Source organism: Labrus bergylta, chromosome 14 (assembly GCF_963930695.1).
Source record: "Labrus bergylta chromosome 14, fLabBer1.1, whole genome shotgun sequence".
Lineage (NCBI taxonomy): Eukaryota > Metazoa > Chordata > Actinopteri > Labriformes > Labridae > Labrus > Labrus bergylta.
Window position 1 is genome coordinate 19,247,680 of NC_089208.1, and position 20,901 is coordinate 19,268,580.

Sequence of the window (20,901 nt, forward strand, 5' to 3'; positions counted from 1 at the left end):
CTATTTGTGCGGTGAGTGAGTGATGTCGAGTTATCACTCCATTATCATACGCTTAATTAGGTTTATTTATTAGCCATTAGCTGAATACATCCAATCCAACAAAAAGATGATAAGCAGGGCACGTGAACGCACATAAGTGCTGCTGAGTCGTGCTAGCAAAGCGCTAATGACACGAGATAAAGACAAACACAGCATGGGAATGAATTATGGTTCCAATCAGCTTATAATAATGTCCTTTTGTATGGAATATATAATCACAGCACTGTTCTAATGTATCTAGAACTGATGTGAGAAGTTAGAGAGAGAGACGGAAACAGTGTGCGTGCCTCCCTCAGTGTGAAAGTTTGTGGCGCCTGAGGCATTTATCAGTGCGATGAGTTGGCCTCAGATTTGGCCTCCGTCAACTTTCATATCAACACCGCTAAAGGGAAGGGCAGCCATCTTTTCGTTCTTTCTTCCTCTCCGCTCTTTGTCCCCACATCTGTGCTCCACTTCTCCATTATCTCCTCGCCTCTCCTCTCTGTTTCTTCTGTCTGGCTCGTCTTAATCTCCCTGTCTCCCCTCCTGCTCACCCATCTCCATTCTTTTTCTCAAACTCTTCCTCCCCTCCCCTCTCTCTCTCTCTCTCTCTCTCTCTCTCTCTCTCTTCCCCCGTCTGCTGTGTGTATGAGGGATTGCTCTTCCTTCTGGCCTGAGTGTATTAGATCCTGTCAGCTCCGACCTTGTTAGAACCAAAGTGAGACGTCCACTTTCCACAGCAGTGAAAGCTGCAAGGGCACCTCTTTTTTACCATTTAGTTTTACCCTTGAAGATGGATGTACATAAACACATCATCATCAGAGGATGATCATTAAGTAAGGAGCTGCCAGCGCCAAAACTTCTCACTTCACAACTCCATGTGTATCTATTTTCATCCAAAGGAATATAGCTTGGCTTTAAGCATTCTGTCCTGGACTTGATTATTTGCGGAAAACTTTTTCTTAATGCCCCATAATGGGTTGGTGACTATGTGGCACCACCCACCTCACATGCACACCTTGATTTTTACGCTTCTTATGAAAACCAATTACCATATTCTATCATGCTCCATGGCACCATTAAATGAGCTCATTAAATAACTTTAGGATTACAAATCAAAGTAATTGCCAATTAAGATTAACCTAATTGTGTAAAACTTGATTCCTGCTCAAATAGTTTTTGTCAGTTTGAGTGAAATAACAATAAATACTTGTTTTTCATCCGATGCATTCTCATGATTGAACTGACATTTTTTAAATATTTAAAACTCTGCAACTTAAAGTAAGAGCAACAGGAAGGGCAGGACACTTCATTTATTTCCTTATTAAAACTTTAAATGGAGATATTTGTACAGTTTTCCATATGAAATCCATATGAAAGCTACTCTGTTGTGGTATTCAAAACCTCATAAGTGGATTTTTTTTCCCCTGAAAGTTTACAACTTAAGGCCAAATCGATTGGAGACTGTATCTTTTCACTAATTTATCATAATTCAGAAGAAAATGTAGATTTTTAAACGAAGGCTTACTTTCTCCTTTACGTCTATATGTTGTGTTTTATCTCGTTCTCATCGTTTTGGTCATCAGGCATTTACTAAAACACAGAAACAGATAATGTAGCAGTAACTGTTTGCAAGCAAGACCACAGAGATCAATAATGATGCTAACAGAGTACGTCTAAATCCTTATCAAACTTATTTAAAAAAGTACTTTTTCAAAAGAATACAATATAAATAGCATTCACACAATTGAGATTGGCAGATCATGACAAGAGAGCAAAATATTGCAAGTGATGACAAGTGAAAAATCATCAACACTGTTACACTATAATGGCAATGTCAAAAACCTAACCTATATCACAGATAATTGACTTCCGTCTTAGCTTAGCATGGTACCTTGTGAACATTGCTAATTAGCACAGACAGTTAAGGCTAATAATGCCAAACGTGAATCTGCTTCATAAAATGTACACCAAAGTGGTGGACTGACAAACTGGCATTTCTCCCTAGAGCTACATGGCTAGAATTATAGCTGGTAGAGGTTTTTCTTAATTTTCGAATTTAAAGAAAACTATCAAAACAGAAACAAGATCATGTGTTTCAATGCAAATGACAATTCTTGGAACCTAAGTGCATTGTTTTCCTCTCCACAGCGAGCTTTCTATGGTCGATGTTAAATGTCTGCTTACTTTACAGCATGATGTGTCTAAACAGCCTCAGGGTTAGCTATGGAAACACCAACCTCTCAGAAACAGTGTGGCCATTTAAATAGGACAGTAAATCACATTTTGCCACCGGGTACAGAAGTCCATTTTCGTAGCCTGAATCGTAAATTTAAAGAGCATTTGTACAATGTATGGACATGCCTGAGGGTTTCTCTAAATTTAGGGAATGGCGCGTGATGGAGGTCTGTCTAATGTGAACTCCTGAGGTACCTAATTGCTACCTCTGCACTGTGAGTCATAACGGGAGCTGTATATCCAGCACTGCTACTTTATACAACAATAGCACTGCAGAATGAACTCAGGGGCAGCTATCACAGGAGGTGAACACTTACTGTGCCAATTTCCTTTCCCTTATTTAACTCATGTGCAGGAGCTAACACACATATAACCTAAAATATTCAGGAAGTACCACTCACGTGTTTGTCCTAGTTGCATTTAAAAGGGATTTGGTCGTGCTCAAATTCATTTTTACTCTTCGTGTGTGCTGTTATTTCCATGTAGACTAAGGCCCCGGCTTTGGGGTTGGCTCACTGAAGCTATATACACTGAAGTATTTTTTTGTAGGGCGAAAAAGAACACAGGCAGTGTTATTTGTAGGCAGACTTGTGCTTCTGGTGCTTGACTGTGAACTAAGGCAGAGCTGTAGAATACTTAAGTAGTCCTCTGCTATGCATTGCCCCTTGGGCTGATAAGTTTCATCAGTGGGAAGTAGTTAGGTCAATTGGGCTTAAAATGCACTTTTGAAAGTGTTTGGTAGGGATGCAAAGGTTGTGGGTGGATTCTTGCCTCCATGATGAAATGTTTCATAATAGAAAATAATAAGCCTGTTTACTTTATCACAATATCTCACATGAATTGTGACTCTATTTCTCCTCTGAGTTGAAAGTAGACAAGAACTTGCAATTCTTTATCTATTGCCACAAATTCAGCAAGAAATCGATATTGCATGCATGTTCTTTATAACCTTGTGGTTTTATATTTCTGTGGTCTCAAAATATAAAATTTTCTCTAAATCTTGTCGCTTCGGTTCTGCCTCACAGTCCTTTAAAAAAGAGCACACTCAGCCACCTGCTCTTCGGTGTCCTCCACTGCTGCTATAACATGGCAGCGGTAATAGAAAACCATAAAAGGCCTGTGCCTGATGACAGAGTAATAACAGTAGATTTAAACTGTGGCAGAGCAGGCAGCCTCTCCCAGACATAATGACTAGGACAAATGCATGTCTTGGAGCCTATAGATTGGGGTCAATAATCATTGTTTACTGCATTCATTATGTGAAAATGGAAAATGTTCATAAATTGATCATTTCCCTTTGAGTGTGGTTGAGGGAAATCCCTGAGATGGAAATGTAAAGTTCCCTGCTTTAGTTAAGTGATAATGTCACTGATAAATCCCTGGGATTACATCAAACACACTCAGAAATCGACTGTATGCTGACTGTGATTTGATACAGTCTGCTTTATGATGGGGAACACAGCAGAGAGGCACAGAGAGGGAGATAGGGAGACTAATGCTACACAGAAGCAAATAAAAGAACTCCGTGAAATACAATTCAAAAGCGCTAATATCGGCAGAGTCATACTGATATGCACACGCCCAAAACACATGTATTATGCAAATACACACAGACTAACTGGAAGCCGCTCCCAGAGCCGAGCAGTTGCTTTCAGAGATGGGACCAGCCTCCTACAAATGGAGGAGAATGCTAATCGGCTCACAAATGGGTCAGGGAGAGTTAAATGAGAGCTATGCAGGCCGGGCTAATTATGAGTTAACCAAGCATCTACCAATCAGATCTGAAGTCGAGAAAGGACTGGTTGTTGACAGACTGGCTGCCAATTATATAGTGCAATACAGCAGTGTAATGCATACGGGTCAGTGAAGAATGGCCTATTGATCGATTGTATCTCGAGAACTTGTAGAAACTGAACCTATGACCCCCGCCAGTTACTCAAAATAAATCGGTATTTGACATCTGTTTTACATTTCTTTTGTTAACAACCCTAAAAGTCTCTTAAAAGCAAAAGAGCCTGTTCAAAGAAAGTTTCAGTCGCTAAATTCCAAAGATCATATAACATGTTTGATATTAATTCATTTTTTCAGGTGCTTTTTAGAATGATTGAAGTATTTGTTTTTCACCTCGACTGGCACCCGTCCCCAGAAAACTATTTATATCCTCATACTGAAGTTGTTTAGCAACATTCAACCGGGGTCTCCGTCTGTCATGTCAGATAGGTTCCAGCACTGTGAGAGAATTTATTCATCAAATTCATTAGAGTAATTAAAGATGGCACATTAATAATCCCTGTGAGAGCCTTCATTAATTCCATTTTTAAAGTTACCCATTAATTATGAAAGTTATTTGTCTGATCTACAACACACGGCAGAAAGTGTAGCAGTACAAGTTTGCTTTTTGCAGGTAATTTAATCTCCCAAAAACAGTCCAGATCCTCCTTTCTGTCAGATTCATTCACATCTTGTAGTCCTGCGTCCTGTGTCTTGAGCTCATGCTGCCATCTTCTGGTGACGGGTGACCTTTATTTTGAAAAGAGAGTCGACTCTACTGTAGTTCATAACGTTTGCCCCACTGCTTAATCAAGCAGATAATGAGCAATAAGATTCGGTGCTGTCCGTGTGAGTGTTTGTGTGTCAAAACCTGTGAGAGACGGGGATTTCAATATAAATATTTATGCCTGGCAAACAGATCAATGGCTATTAAAAAGGTCAAGGGCAGATGATGATGGATACTGGCTGTATGTATTGATCAATTCTGACCGCAGTAATGAATTACAAATGCATACACACGACAGACCAAATGATAGGGATTCATTCATTGATCATGCTTAATCTGTCATAATGAATTCCATAGGAACAAGTGTGATGAGAGCGAGCCTCCATTAAACAGATAAATTATTCAACATCAGGAGGAGGTGGACCTGAGATAAATGAGCGTGGGGGGCTGGTGCCAGCGGTCACAGGCTGAGGCTAATTACAGTCTTTTCTTGGAAACCAGCACAGGTTAACTTACAGTAACAGTGATATGGAAATACCTTCAAACTGTAATTTGAGGCTCAGGCTAACATCACAGTTCACAGAGGCAATTGGGCTTCATTAGCTGACTTTGAATACAGTTTGTGAGGGCAGATCATAAATGTCACACTTAATGACCTATATACCTGTGCAACTTGTTCATTTTAAGAAGAGCGGGGGAGCTGGTCACAGTTGGAATTAAATCTCTAACCACATGTTTCGTCTTAATTCTCTTACAGCTTTGAGCATCTTCAGATCAGAAAGTCATTATTAGATTAGATCTTGTTCTTAAACGCAGTAACCTGCAATAGTCCAGAAAGTGATCGTCATAATAAGAGGACAGCTTTAGCAAAGGAATCTACTTGGTCTTGAGCATAACAATACACCAGTAGCTAAATGATCAAAGAGTAAAGGTTTGTATGCAAGATTTAAATATGCATATGCATTGTTCTGTAATACATAACTCAGCCACTGGGAATAAGTATACACTTCTTTGTTCCGTTAACTATAACATCCAGCAAGGCTGCCAGCTCAGCATTTAACACTATAATGAAAAGCCATAACAAAATAGTTCATCAAATGAGTTTGTGTGGATAGGGCCTTGTACTTTTTTTGTGCATGCACCCTATTTAAAAGGGGGAGGGGGGAGGTTGGATCAAAGACACGTTGAATCCATAAAAGTTGATTGAAATGTATTTTATTTACTTTTCCAGCATCATTTACAGTTGCAGGCACCGGGGGAAGGTCACAAATCAAAAGGTGTTGATAGATGTGAGCATAGGCATTTTCAAATATAAAACCTAAAGCAGCTTCCTCTCCTGCTTTGCACAGGTGATCTTGCCCTTTCATGATGGCACAAGGCCTCACCATCAATAAGACATCCTCCCTTTACACTCCTAAATATTAGGAAATATTTGTGGAACCTGTCCTGGTTATTGCAATAATAATGTGGTATTTTATCAGTGAGTCTATAAATTGACTCTTTGCAGCAGGTGCAAATCCTTCACCTAAAGCAACTGGCACACTTTGGTTTTCCATCTCTGTGATTCAGCATCATCGAACACTTCCATTTTTAGAAATAAAAAAATCTGGTCTTTAAAAATCAAAAGTCAAACTCAATAATTACAGATGAACCTCAGAATGGAGTTTCTGATGCTGCACATATACAGTCCACTAAAGCAGTGGATTGAAGAAATCGTCATCAGCTAAATCACATGACTAATCATATAAACACAACAGTCACCCAGAAAACAATCTTCACTTAATGTTCCCGTATTTGAGTTCAGACTGCCAGTGAGAATGATTTTCTTAACCCAGTAATGCCGTCCATGTCCTCTAAAGCAAACCTCTGACAATGATTTCCATCAATACCTTTTCATAAAAGAGTTCCTTTCTAACCTTGTTCATGCATTTACAACAGCAGTCTTTATTGAAGTGTGTTAGAAGAAGGTTTCTCTGCACAGCGGGCAGGTGGACTTGTTGCTGGAAGTGAACCATTTATACTGTAGAAAGAAGAGGAAAAAGAGACAAAAGAGAACTTAATAAAAAGCAAAGTATGTTCACTTTGATGTTGTCTTTGTTAATGTTAAATTACGTTTATTTATATATAATTGAAGGATGTAACAGAGAGTTAATATATAACATCATTAGTGGGCTCTCTATGCCTTAAATTAGTTTTTTTACGAAACACCATTCTACCAAAAAAACTGAAAATGTGCTGTTGTTATCTCTCCGTTATGATGATCGATAAGGCATAAAAGAATGCTCATTATGTGTATCATGTAAATAGATATTTTGAACATTTGCAAAGAAGGCACAGAATATATGATCCTGGCAGATATAACTCACCAGACACGCTGAGTGGAATTTCTTTTTGCAGGTGCGGCAGCCCTTTTTGGGCAGGGAGTAGTTGGAGCCGTGAATAACGGAGAAACAGATCATACAATCCTCTATTCCCTCAAAGCGCTTATCCACGTTGTTCTTCCACAGAGCCAGCCCCTCCATAATACTGCCATTCTGAACACACAAAACACATTATGATCTTACTGCAGGCCTTCAGACACTTTTTTTTCTCTCTTTAAAAACACCAACTTTTCACACTTACATCCATTGTGTGTGTGTGTTCTTACCTGATGTGTGAGGTAGGTGCTCAGTTGCAACATCCAGTTCCTCCACTGCTGTACGGCAACGCCAACGCGCCGCCCACTCTCGACAGTGATGGAGCCTAGAGGGTGGTTTTGCGGCAACTGAATCACCAACTCGATGAAGATGTCATCCACAGAATAGGTAGCAATCACCTCCCGTGCTGCTGAGCGGGCTTTCACCTGGGGTGATAAGATAAATAAGTCAACAAGCTGTTTTGTTTTTGCCTTCAGGGGTATTTCAGTCAAGTAAACTGATATCCGCTTTACCATTTTTATTATTTAAAATGATGTCGACTGAATCAAGTCATTCAAATCTGATTGATTGTTACACTTCTGATTTAACCTAAGGGGCACATTAAGCACATATGCCAGGACTTGGTATTTCACATGACATGTTTTTAGAGCTGCATGTAACATAAAACAAGTGAAAGCTTCTTCCAACTTACTGTCATGCTTTCAAACATTTGAGTGCTGGAGTGGACAGATGAGATCTCCTGCGCTGATAGGACAGGACTGACGTATTTAGTCGTGAACTTCTCCACAGCGGCGCTCACTCTCTTCTCCTGGCTGTTCCACCACAGACGTACCATGGCCGGCAGGTCCTGCACCGTGCTGTAGTACACACTGCAGGCCAGATGCGGGAGCTCCCACTCAATACTGTTGCTCTCTGCAGGCAAAAAAAACAAAACAAGGTATGAGAAGTCAAAGCTAGTTTACATAATTTCACCGTAATGTAAGGAAGAGGTGTAGGTGCTACTTACTGTCAACTGCCAGAGACAGGCTCTCTGTAAAGAAGGTTTTGGACTCCTTTGTCTCTGCCCCCTGGAGTGGGTAGTTTGGGCTTTCAGGCATCAGTTTGAAAAGGTGAAGGAGGAGCTTGTTAAGGGAGCAGCTTCTCTTGAGATACTGGGCATAATGGGCACGCAGCTGGAAAAGATGAAGAAGAGCAGTCAATACAGGGACAAAAATATCAACACTTCGTGACTGTGTTCATGGAGTTCATCAGCTGTTTAAGAGTGGCTTGATTTCATTCAAGACGGCCGAATCCCTCATTACTGTATAAGCACTGTGGTGGTTATTGTTGCAGTATACAATAATGTATTAAAATAAATGTTAAACCATTACTTTAGTGGCGCTGGACTGCCTTCTTATAAATTATGGTTTTGTTTATAATATTTAACACTTTACAAACTATCATATGGTTTTATTATGACCATCTTACTAAAACATTTACTGAGCTTTGGTAGAGTTGTGCTTGGCTCCATTTCTCCCCATTTTCTTCTTTTCTCTCTCAGGGCACGGTCACACTGGTCATCCGTACCGTGCCCAAGCACGCTTCAATGCTAAAGTCCAGTTCGTTTGACCGCTCCGTATCGTGCTCAGGCACGGTACACTTCCTTGGCTTTGGCACACTTCGGAGAGGCGTGCTTCGGCACGGTACACTTCATGCACGAGCACAAGCATGCGGGTAAACAACGCTGACTGCCTTCATTATGGAGAAATCCAGAGTTTCATGGCTGTATCAGACTAAAATGGCACAATATAAGCCACAAAATAGCTGTCATGTTCTGTGTTGTTCTCCGATGTGCGGGCGTCCGCGCGGACTCACGCACGGACTTGGTTTTTTCTTTGTATTTTACTGTTTGTCTTTTAAGTCACTAACCTGTCATGTTTTTTCACCAGTTAAAAAAGGAATAAACAATGAACAACCATACACTCTACTGAATGCACAACTAGCAAACTAGAAAAGCAAAACTGTTTTGCATCTACAAACAATAAGCACTGATCATGACTTACATGGGAGGGTGAGGATTTGAAAAAAGTGAGGAGCAACTTCCAGGCCAGTAAGTAGCCGAGGATGCAGGAGTACTCCACACTGAGCGGCTGAACATCTGCAAACTCTCCTACTTGGACGCCCACCAGGATGCTATCACACAGCTCCTCACAGGTTGACAGAATGGCCATCAGAGATGCTGGAGGAGAGCTGAACACAGAAGTGAAAACAAAATAATTGTGAGAAATGAGCTTCATTAAATCCAAAGATACTCAAGTCTTGTATTGTAAAGACCCACGTGGCAACCCCAATTATCCAGAAAAACATCACATTTGTGTAAAAAGCAACGGTAATGTGATCCCTCCACCCCTTTGACTTACAGACATGGCTCGTCTCTATCATCCTCTGACTTGCTGGTGTCTCCTTCTCCATCACACTCGGGCAGCTGAGGCATCACCCTATAGGGACAATAAGCAAGTAAACTCAACTTCTCTTCATTTGATCATTCCCGAACTGGGAAGCCAAGCTGGAGCTTCAAAATCTCAGTATAGCTGTGACACTCTAATCATTACACTGGAGGATAGCCTCAGGCAGTCTAATTATACACCGAATAAGAAAGCCCTTACTTTTCTAACAAGTGGTAGACTGTGATCTGCAGAGGCCTGGCCTTAAACAGCAGCAGAGGGCAGAAGGTGTTGAGGAGCGTCTGGAGGGGCTCTGGCAGGTTTGTTTTCTGGTCCGCTATGAACTTTGGGGGTAGTGAGTTCTGTGTCAGCTGCTGCACAGGAACATATGTCAGAGCTGCACCAACTGACTGCAGCACCGCCAAAGGAAACACGGGGTCATCCGGTTCAGTAAAGGTATCTGCATTAAAAGAGAAAAAAACAGAAAGAGAAAATTTGACTTCTCTGCTTGTAAATCACAATAATATGTGTGGAGCTTAATCAAATATGCATACATGTAATAATGCAGAGTGATGTGTTACATACAAAGGTTTTTTTTTGTAATGCATGGACTTTTAGAGCGGGCTGATTTCTTAGCTTTTGTGTCATTACCTCCTGAAGTCAAATCTGCACACACACCTGTGATACTGATAGGCAGAGCCAGCAGCAGGTTGTAGATCCCTTCAACAAAGAAGTCTTTCCATTCAGCAGCCAGTTCTGCTGGCAGCTTCTCCAGTACCTCAGGCGAAGACGATGTGAAGAAGTGGTTCAGCTTCACTATCAATGTAGCATTCTCACACACAAACAGCTGCACCCATGGGTTCCAGAGACTGCTCACGTTCTCACTGGCAGTCTAGGAAAGAAGGAAGCAAATACAGCCCGAGACAGGGAGGGAGATTAGACGTGAGCCATACATAGAGTGCTAGAGATGTTCAAAACATATATCATAAAAAGGGGCAGGGACAAAATATCAATATGGAAATATATATCTCTGCCACTTCATGACCCATTCCAGTGGCACTTTTAACAGGAAAAAGGGTGATGTGAACTGAGTGTGAATAAAGCTTATGTAGGAGTTATCATACAACCAAAGTCAGTAAAATGAAAACACATATCCCCAAGTTTAAGAGTGAAACACCCCTCATCAGGAAACTTCCAACCAGGTCCACTTTACAAGAAACTCAGTCCTGACTAGACCTGACCCTGATCTCAAAATCTCAGAACAGCACAATGAGTATGAGCCATGTCTCACCTCCAACCAGGCTAACATAGAGCAGAGCAAGAAGTCCCACTGGCCGCCTCCGAGAACTGTGGGGCAACGAGCCACCAGCCAGGACAGGAAACGCATCATCTCCACTGTGACGTTTAACTGGTCTGCAGTTGCTTTCGACAGATCACTGAAAAGGAAGCACGTGACAAACCTATATTAATATAAAATATCTGAATAAACAGTTTCCAATGTTTTTATAGGAACCTGTCATGGAGAAATGGCTGTGCAGTGTTACAGTGACAGAAAAGGGAATGCAGTGAATCATTTTTGCAGCAAATTGAGCTTCTCTGGAACCCTTCCCTTCTCAGTATCTCTATTTTCTGTTTTTAAAGCGTCAGATAAAATGCTCAATAACATATATACAAGTTCTATAAATAGGAATGTGTAGCTACATGAATGCACACTGGCATGCTGGGAAAAATTTTAAAATGTTTTCAAAATTTCATATCAGATGATTAAAAGCTCAAATAAATAAATAAATAGAAGAAATGGAGAGTTTCATGCAGTACTCATGAAGTTAATTCAAACTGTTTTAAGAGATAGAATAACAATGTAAACCCACTACGTAAATGTGTGTGTTATATCTTTACCTGGCAAAGAGGAACCAGTCCTCCTTGCTGTTCCGCCACTCCATCATGGTGGCGAGGATCGCCAGAACAACCTCCTCCTCTATATGTGTGTCAGCTTTCAGACAGCACATCAGGACCGCCAGACTCCCGTACACATCTGAGACACAAAAAAAAGCCAAAATAACTTTTAGTATAGTTCAAGTCCAATATCTGTTCATTCATGTTGTTTTTTTAAGTGTACATTTTTACCGTCATTCTCCTGCCAATTGATTATGCCAGCAGTAGACAGAGCGACGAGAGAGTCTCTGTCCTCCTTAGTCATGGTCGGGCAGAGCACCTGGAGCGTGCTCAGTTTGCTCTGGGACACTGGGAACAAGCTGAGCACAACAGGGACAACTTTAATTATACAATAAAGTCTTAATCGCGGGACCACAACTAAAAATGTAAAGTATTTTAACAACATTAACAAACAAACTACTCACCTGTCTGCACTGCCGTAAAGCTTCCTCACAGTGGAAGTGTGAGTGGCCGCCAAGTTGTTGGTTTGGATGTAGTTTTCAAGGGTCAGAGACCAAAGACCTCCACACTCAACTGATCTACAGGGTAAGGAAACAAGTGTTTACAGCTGGGGACAACTTTTCAGACAAGTTACAAAAAGAGGTCTTTTCCCCTTTTAATAAAGTGGAAAGATATATAAGCACAGGGGGATACAAGAAGTTGAAAGGGGAAAGATACAAGTATATTTTAAAAATATATTTTAATGATAAAATAAGTCAATGAATGTTCTTCACCTCAGGTAAATAGTCTCCAGCAGTTCTTTCATTGGAACAAGGCTGTGGAGTCCCTCTGACAGCCCCCAGTCACCCAGCAGACTGTGGTAGGTAGACACCAAGGCAGGGCCGTACTCTGCCTCCTTACACCACTGCAGGGCATACAACAGCTCTGAAGCTGTGGAAGAAAATTTATATAAACATAAAAGAGACCAACATAAAGTTAAACAAAAAAAAAAAGTATGCATGTCCTGTGTGTGGGTTTGTATGTGTGTTTACCTGTGTTCTTGAGGTTTGGCAGATGTGACGAGCATTCTGCCTCTTCTTGGTCACCAGCCACAGTACGAGCAACCCTCCCCAGCAGGGCACACACGCACAGGTGGGCCGGCAGCTTAGTTGACAGCCTTGACTTCCACATGTCCATGGTGGGTTTTTCAAAAACTCCTCTGTACTGACCAGACAGTAAGGGAGTTTTGATCCACTAAAGAGTACAGGAAAAAGGGGGGGGGGGGGGTGGTTAACACATTATTTGCAGGTGTTTTCTGAGGATTTAAGTTACCAGAATACTGAAGCAACACATTCTTCATACCCACTGTTTGGCTAAAGTGGTATTTTTTCTTGAGGTAAAAGTGATTGACTGGCTGTCTCACCTGAGGAGGTAACGCCTGTCTGATTCTTGTCCATTCTGTCTGGCTTGGCATCAGTGCAGTAAAGAAGTGGGCGAGGAGGGGGGAGTCTCGATCGCAAGCAGAGATCATTGCCTCCATTAAGCTCTGCACAGCCAGGACCAGAACCTGCAAACTGAATCATCACACCAGGACGTGTTAGGTAGATGCATGACAAAGCTCAGGGATAGGGATATTAAGATGTGGTTAAACTTATTGGACTAGAATGGATTGCCAAAAAAAACAATACCTGGGTGCTTTGGAAAATACGTCAGCTGTTACCTTTTTATGCTTGAGACAGTGAGTAGTTGGTTTGTCACCCAATGGGCTGCCCTGTGCAGGAAACCTTCTTCTTCAAACTCATAATCAGGTTGTTGGGTCAACGATTGGACCCCGGATATACACACTTTTCTCAGCTTACCTAAAAGTACATCTTTACACAGCAATACCAAGAGTTAGTTTGTTAGGGAGACTATACAAACATAGAACATAATGTGAATGCAGATAAAACAAAGAATGTGTGTCTGTGCACTGTGAGAGTTCCTACCAGACAGGTGAGTGTGTGCTTGATCTTTGGCGGTGAACTGGAAGACGGTGAACAGGAGTTCCTCCGCAGAGCGCAGCAGAAGACAGTCTTGTACAGAGGAGAAGAAGGTGGAGGCCACGTCGCAGATGAACGAGATGAGTGGCTCCATGTTGCCTGCATCCGACAGACTCTTTGCCTCAGACAGCGTGGCATGGAGCTTCTCTAAGATCTTCTCCATGTATACCTCACCTATAAGAGGCTCTGTGCAAGTAAATACATAACATAATGTAAATTAATAGCTTGGTGACTGACAAGAAAATCCATGAATTCAGAGGCAGAAAACATTTAGGCAACTGATAAATTTTTATAAACCAGAATAAAGAGAAAGCCACTGAAAAAAAAGAATAAGCTGTAGAGTTTTTTTTTTTTTTTTTTTTACCATTGTTGTGGTGTTGAGAGAGAACAAGGCTGATAAGCGTCCAACTGTGGCTGCTCGCAAAAGAGCTAGAACTGGCAGAGCTGTTTCCAACTTTGCACAGCTCCTCAGTCAATCCCAGGAGCCGCTCACCCAGAACTGAACCTCTCAGCCAATCCCTGCAGCTCTTAAGAGTCTCAGGGTCTGCACATGCCTGAAAAGACAAAACAGCAAGGTAGCTCAGAAGTCTACACAGGTGAAAATGTGATGCATACGTATATAACAACACATAATGTCTCATGCAGCTTCCTTAAAGTGTTTAAGTAAACATCATTACACATACCCTTTGTATGATTTGAAGGATTATTCCCCACTGTAAATCCATCTGGAAAACAAAGTTAGGGTCAAGATGTCAGCAAAGTATCATCAGAAAAACTAACAGTAAGAGGAGGGATCACCACACTTAACACTACCGATGTGAATCAACATAGGGTCATGAATCTTATGGTACCGTGGTGATGTGGTTGAGGATGCGGGTGGCCTCCTGCGAGCTGCAACAGTAGAGGGAGCTGAAGACCATCTCCACCAGATGCTCAGTGTCTAGACGTCCCTTCTCCGCCAGCCAAACAACCACCTGCTCCAGCAGGAACTGCATCGCCGGATTTTGAATATTCACCACTTCATTATGCACAGCGTCCTTTACTTCATCGTCCAGCTCAACCAATGTCTAAGATATGCAGTTTAAGAGAAGTGTCAATGGTGTTAAGGAACTGTTTTATTATTCAATATAAAAGACAGTTAACAAGGCTGATGTCCCCACTTTCCAAACATTTCAAAATGTACCACATTTCTACATAAGATTAAAATATTTTTCATAGCTTTTCCTCTCTTACGAAGACTAATTAAACTCAGAGGAAGCCTTCCAAAGATCAAAAACTGTCTGGAAGGCAACTTGTTCAAAGTGTACCAGAAGTTCTTTGAAGAAAAAGAAACTTTGCCCTTTCAATTGTCCAAATTTTTCACAGATTTTGGCCCTTACACAGAAAAATAATCCTCAAAGGATGCCTCACAAAGATTCAAAACAACTTGCAGTCAAATACATTTTAAGTTAAAATCATCCAATATGACTTACACTGAAAACCCTGGGAGTGTGGAAAGACCGCAGGAGAAGGGAGAGGAAAACAAGATGTTTTTCTGACTTCTTCTCATTCACATGCACCAGGCACAGCTGGGCCAGCTGGCACACGGTATCCTCAAAATGCTGGGTCTGTGGAGAGCAGACCCTCTCATTCACAGGCTCAGGCTCCGTCTGTAAGGGCCTCTCCACAGCATCCCCGTCCACTCCAGTTTTCTCGTTGTCCTCTGGCTTAGAGAAACAGATCTTGACAGATTTCTTCTTCTGTGCGTGCTTTCTTTTTACTCTGTCAGGGTAACGCATCACCTGGAGATTTAAGAGGAATGGAGAAAAGATTTACTCAGGCTTTAGTTTTCTGTTTCACTTTAGCTACTGTTTAAGACAAGAATGGTTCTGGCAGCCATATAGACCTGCTGTATTGTTAGTGTCGGCATGGAGATGTCAGTTAGGGATGTTTCTGAACCGAAGACTAACCAAAACAAACTCACCTGCAGCAAGGTGGCTACCCCTTCCAAAGCTTGCGGATCTGCTTCCTCATTGTCCACATAACGCACGAATATCAGACCAAGCCCCTCCCAGAAGTCTGCCAGGAGCCCTTTGAAGACATCCTTGCTGCCATTTGCTTCACCTGCTCCTTGTATACCAGCCTTCTTCTCCCAGGAAACAAGCATTTCTGTGACCAAAAGGAAAAGAGGGCCGTTCTGGAGGGAGGAGTTACCGAGAGCCTTTTCCAGCAGGGGGAGGAGCTACAAAAAAGACAAAACAACGTAAGAAAGGTTGGAGCTTAATTTTTTTTTTTTTTGAAGTCTGTTCTGCTGAGTAATCACACCTGCTGTGAAATAAGCATGGTCCGTATTTTTTGGGGCTCCTCTTCTTCTGTATTGTGCACGATGCAATACTTCAAGCACTCGACAAGAGAAGTCACTATAACAGCACTTTCTGATGGGCTTGTGAGGGCACGCTCACTGGACAGACTGAGGCAAACACACAGACAATCAAGTTTAGAGGGATACAGAAATTAAAAGAACAAGGGCAATACATGAATCAGTGTATTTTACTATAACTGAAGTAAAATCTAGTGATAGCTTCACTGAATTAACAGGTTTTTTTTATCTGCATTACATCAGGAAAAAGTCTTCAAACATGTCAAATCAACTGCATTTCCTTGAATTATTAACAAAACTATATATAATCATTATTTCGACCAACAGAGAATTCTACAATGAAAACCCATTACTATGATGTTTTCAGTTCCCCTTAAATTCACATATCATAACTATAAAATCAGTTAAGGATAAATACAAGAACAAAAGGAAAAACAAATTACCCTTGCATGAATGAAGTGAAGAAGGTAGTGTAGAAGTCCAGGGTGGGATCAGTGACCTCTTGGGGCAGCTTGCTGAGGAGGGGCATTAGGTTAGGATGGAGGGCTTTAGCCATGCCTTTACCTCCCTCTTTCAGTTGAGTCCAGAGTTTAGGTAAGAAGCCCTTCTTGGCATTCACATGTGACCAGCAGTCCTGAAATTGGAGTGGAAGGATTTAAAAAAAAAACATGCAACTTAAAAAGAAAAAGGAAACAAATCGACTTCATTTTCAACAAATTTGTGACGCCACAACTACTGCACTACCTATAACATCTCCTTTTATAACATGGAGGGTGACAACATCATGTAACAGTTGGTAATATAACGGCCTGAGCATGACTCATATGTAAGGTCATCCTTTCAACACGGACTTACAGGGACTGTTGACACGACGTGAAGGACGGCTTCCCACACTGGAGGCAGCACTACAGGATCTGTGTCGTCGATGCTGAGGAGAACAGCAGGGCAGAGTCGTGCTGCTTCGGCCTGGACCAGTCCCGGGGTGAACTCACACAGAGCGCACATCATCTCGAAAAATGCCCCTCGCACCTGACAAACATGACACGGTAGCGATGAGGGAAATGTCTGTTTTTACAATGGATCATTGCATGTAGAGTATCTAGAATAATGCAGTTTAACCCTTCTAACGCGTAAACCTACCCACAATACATGGGCACTTTGTTTAAATTAAAGGAAACCAAAGACATTTAATCACACTTTACTCAAACAGAAACTCAGAGCTTTTGGAATTTAAGGGAACGTGATTGGTCTGTCGTTTCTTTTGCTTGAGGTTTGATGATGAAGGAAGGGGGGAATTTTAGTTGAGAGGAATAGCATCATGTGCATATAGCTAGAATGATGGATATTAAGTTGGATATAGTTGGACTAGTTCATCTAGAATACATACAGAAGTCTTATTCTAGTACCTGTGGTGTCTTGTGTTTGCTGTACTTCCAGAACTTCCCAGAATTCACAAGATGTGCTAGTCTTTGCTCCAGGGCCGTCCTGTCACTCTGGAGCAGCAGCGAGAGGAGTCTCTTCACTCCCAACAGAGAACTGGTCAGCATGCGTACATATTTAGCTTCTCTTTCCTCTTCGGTCACACTTCTAAAAAAAAACAAGAAGAACCATTTTCTCTCAGTAAAGACTGACTGAACAAAGTATTATTGGGTCCATGCAATAAAATAAAAGGACACAGAAACTATAAGCATCTTAACTTTTTACTTACTGTGGATCACTAAGTGTTTCTGCTGTTTCCTTTAACAAGACATCTTGAAGTACCTGCAACACAAAAAAAAACAGTTTCACATGAACTTTGTCCCATATGTTAATACTTGTGAGACTCCCCACCACTACTACTCACGTTAAGGATCTCATCCTTGCAGAAGCTGAGAGCCTCTGGCTGTTTGGTGGGCGAGAAAGCAGCCTGGAAGGCCTGGCAGGCAGCGGAGGCTGCAGGTGTGTGAGGGTCACACTGGGACAGAATCCAGTGGCCCATCAAGCTCTTCAGAAAAGGCGCCATGCTGCGTCGTACTTTCAGCACCAGCTGCTCGAAGGCCTGCTGGGTGGCCTCTCTGATCCTGCGGTCATGGTCCTGATGAGTCAGAACAATGGAGACAAAATGTAGACGTGCCATATATTTACACTCACATCCATTAAAATGTCATCTCTAGATAGATTGTGGCTCCAACCAGCCACTTGTCTTTGATATTGCTTTAATGTGTTGATCAATTGCCTTGTCTGTATGGGATACTTGATTCACAGTTGCTTGGAAGGATAGGATTGATCAAAATACTTTGATGGGCATTAGAATGTTTACTTAAATATGCAAGCTGAATTATTCAAGACACGTCAAGTTTCTTTGGTGTCATTTCAACATTACACAAGTACAAAGGGAGATGAAATGTTTTACCTCAACAATAGTGATGCTACATAAGACATTTGAGAATGAATAGGTAGAAACATCGGGCTAAATGTTGTCCAAGAGAAACAGTTAAGTGGTATTAAAGTGGCAGAGGTAGTGTAAAAACAAACCATCATTAGCTGATCTTCCATTATTTATAAAGTGCAGCTAGTACACACACATGGTAAAATTACTGCCATAAATAGAAACATTCAGCAAATAAAAAAAGAATGTAAAGAAAGTGGAATCTAACTATTTCCACAAGAAGTCATTCATGTATTGTAAATAATCAGCTCACCACTGAGATCTTGCAGTAAATCCTTGGCCAGTATGGCAGGACCCCCTTAACCTCTTCAGCATCCCGTTCCTGACACATGGACCCAAAGTCCTGCACAGCCTGAGAGGAGGACACAATATTTAGCACTCAGGAGCAGCAATAGTCTAGATCAGAGATGGGCAACTTTGGTCACAGCAAGGGCCACATTCATTTAATTCTCACTGCCAGGAGGCCAAATTGTAGGATACAAAAACGATTACAGTCAACAATGTCTCCAATTTAACTCAACATATATACCAGTGATCAAATATTATTATACACATATTTCTGGTTTTCATGATTTCATGGCAGATTTTGTCATGTTTTTCTTCATGTTTCCAATTAATTGATGTGTAAAAATTGACCCGAGGGCCACGTTTAGGGGTTGATGGGGGCCGCATGTGGCCCCCGGGCCGCCAGTTGCCCACCCCTGCTCTAGATCAATCTAAACATACTCAACAAGGGGGTGCTTATTTAAAGCTCCTGTGAGGGATTTTAAACAGGTTATGAAACAGACTGAAACGACTCTTAATGGCTGTAACCCTGACCCTTAAAAAGGAAGGAAGACCATCAGCAAGAAAGACTGATTATTTATATAGTTGTTATTAACTTGTGAAACTTCTGCTGCAGGGACGTAGGTGTCAGACAAAGTGATTATTTTATTTATTTTTTGTCAATTTTATTTCATTAAAAAAAAACAATTATATCATAATATCTGCCCCTCTTTTATAAACATTAATTCAAACAAAACAGAACACTTAATTCATTAACAGTGGGCTGCATAAACAGCCTATTTTACATTTTGTAAGTGGTCTGACTGTATAAATAAAGCAAGAGGAATTAAAAGGACAAGTAGTCTGTGATGGATAAGATTTATTTGAGGGATATTGGCTCTGCCTATAAGACCAGAGGGTTGGACATTTAAACTTGTAAACTTTAGCCTGAGTTGCATATATCATATATCAAACTGTATTGTGGGCTCATGTTCTTTTGTATGGGTGGGATATGTATGTATATATGTGTGGTGTTGTGTGTTTGTATGTATGCTGGCTGCTGGAACACCTACATTTCCCTGCTGGGATGAATAAAGTATATCATATCTTATCTTATCTTAAAGATGGACTTACTTTCAGTCTGGTGACACCATCCCTCTTGGAGAGTTTCCTGAGCACCAGTCTGAAGTCAGCATCTACCAGGTTGTCTATCTCCTCGGCTCCGTGAACAGCAGGAACATAACTCAGCTCCGAAGTCAGCGCTGTGTCGAAGCCCACAAAGCCCGGGATGACGCCTCCTTCCCGGGTAAGAACCTCAGCAGCTCGGCCACTACTGGACGGCTAGTAGCAAGAGAAAAAAAACAAAAACAACATGTGGTCAAGGTAAGCCTCTTAAAAGCATATTGACGTTAGCCCTCACGGAAACGTTGTGCTTATGAAACAGATGGAGTCAAACAGTCACATGTAGCGTTAGCTTCAAAGTTTACATTAGCTCCTGCTCGGGTTTGTTGACAGCAAGTCTTAAGTATTAACTCTGTAAGTTAATTCACATTTCTGGTTACTCACCCGAACATTTCCTTTTGTACGTTGTTTATTTTTACCCCCCATGGATACACATTTAAAGTATAAGCTTCTATGCTAACTTTGTAGTCACTTGTGTAGGCAGTGGTCAGTGATGCAGAGTTAAAGCTGCTGACATGTGATGACGCGAGGAAACGAATCACTTCCGGAACCTTTCAAAATAAAGTGTAGAATTCTTGACTACACGATGTGACTTTTGTTTGAAAAAAAAAGAAGAAAAAATAGTTTCAGTTTACCTAGAAGTCAATGAAGTTCCAAAAATTGATTATTTGTTATTATTTACACACACAAGTTTATTTTCACAGGCTTTTGCTCTGAGTAGGAAGTTTTTCTTTTTCTTTAAATTTTATTTTATTTTATTTACCATTTTGTACCCTTTGCACAATTTAGAATTTATTACTGTAAATACTATTTCTTATTTTTACCTCATTTTATCTATATTTTATATTATCTATATATCTTTATTATCTATATATCTTTTTTATCTATTTTACCTTATTTTGGTTGTATTGCACCGTGGGACGGAGACAAACGCAATTTCGATTCCACTGTATGTCTGGCATATTTTGAAATTGACAATAAAGTTGACTTTGACTTTGAAGGAAACAGAAAGAGTATGGTTAAAGATATCTACTTGACTTAGATTCACATACTTCCTGTATTGATTTCTTCTTCTCGTACATTTGTGGTGAAGTTAAAGCATCTTGAACTCTTCACTGCCTCCCCTAGACAGATTACAGACGCTGCAGTCTTGTAAACTAA

General features: G+C 41.1%; 1 protein-coding gene across 1 annotated transcript; it reads right to left on the reverse strand.

Moving 5' to 3' along the window:
- Window positions 1–5,952: 5,952 nt before the first annotated feature.
- On the reverse strand, window positions 5,953–20,272 carry ltn1 (listerin E3 ubiquitin protein ligase 1). The gene is made up of 32 exons (XM_020639856.3): window positions 20,125–20,272; window positions 19,693–19,899; window positions 18,548–18,646; window positions 17,710–17,940; window positions 17,575–17,627; window positions 17,273–17,453; window positions 16,722–16,895; window positions 16,310–16,500; window positions 15,812–15,956; window positions 15,471–15,728; window positions 14,980–15,288; window positions 14,359–14,574; window positions 14,191–14,232; window positions 13,872–14,061; window positions 13,454–13,693; window positions 13,189–13,339; window positions 12,892–13,042; window positions 12,521–12,722; window positions 12,263–12,419; window positions 11,954–12,067; window positions 11,721–11,848; window positions 11,493–11,628; window positions 10,885–11,029; window positions 10,272–10,485; window positions 9,816–10,053; window positions 9,570–9,647; window positions 9,213–9,399; window positions 8,177–8,342; window positions 7,862–8,082; window positions 7,401–7,595; window positions 7,120–7,287; window positions 5,953–6,773 (listed from the first exon to the last, which is right to left on the reverse strand). Exons 1-32 carry the CDS (start codon window positions 20,164–20,166, stop codon window positions 6,711–6,713), a joined length of 5,292 nt encoding a protein of 1,763 aa, XP_020495512.2. The 5' UTR covers window positions 20,167–20,272; the 3' UTR covers window positions 5,953–6,710.
- Window positions 20,273–20,901: the final 629 nt, after the last annotated feature.

Bases quoted from the DNA above. Each gene is read 5' to 3' on its own strand.
- ltn1 (XM_020639856.3), bottom strand. From the start codon at position 20,166: ATGGGGGGTAAAAATAAACAACGTACAAAAGGAAATGTTCGG. The intron at 18,647-19,692 runs GTAAGTCCATCT...TCCTCCTCTCAG, and splicing joins ATGGTGTCACCAGACTGAAA to GCTGTGCAGGACTTTGGGTC. The intron at 15,957-16,309 runs GTAATTTGTTTT...TGTTTGCCTCAG, and splicing joins TTCACTTCATTCATGCAAGG to TCTGTCCAGTGAGCGTGCCC.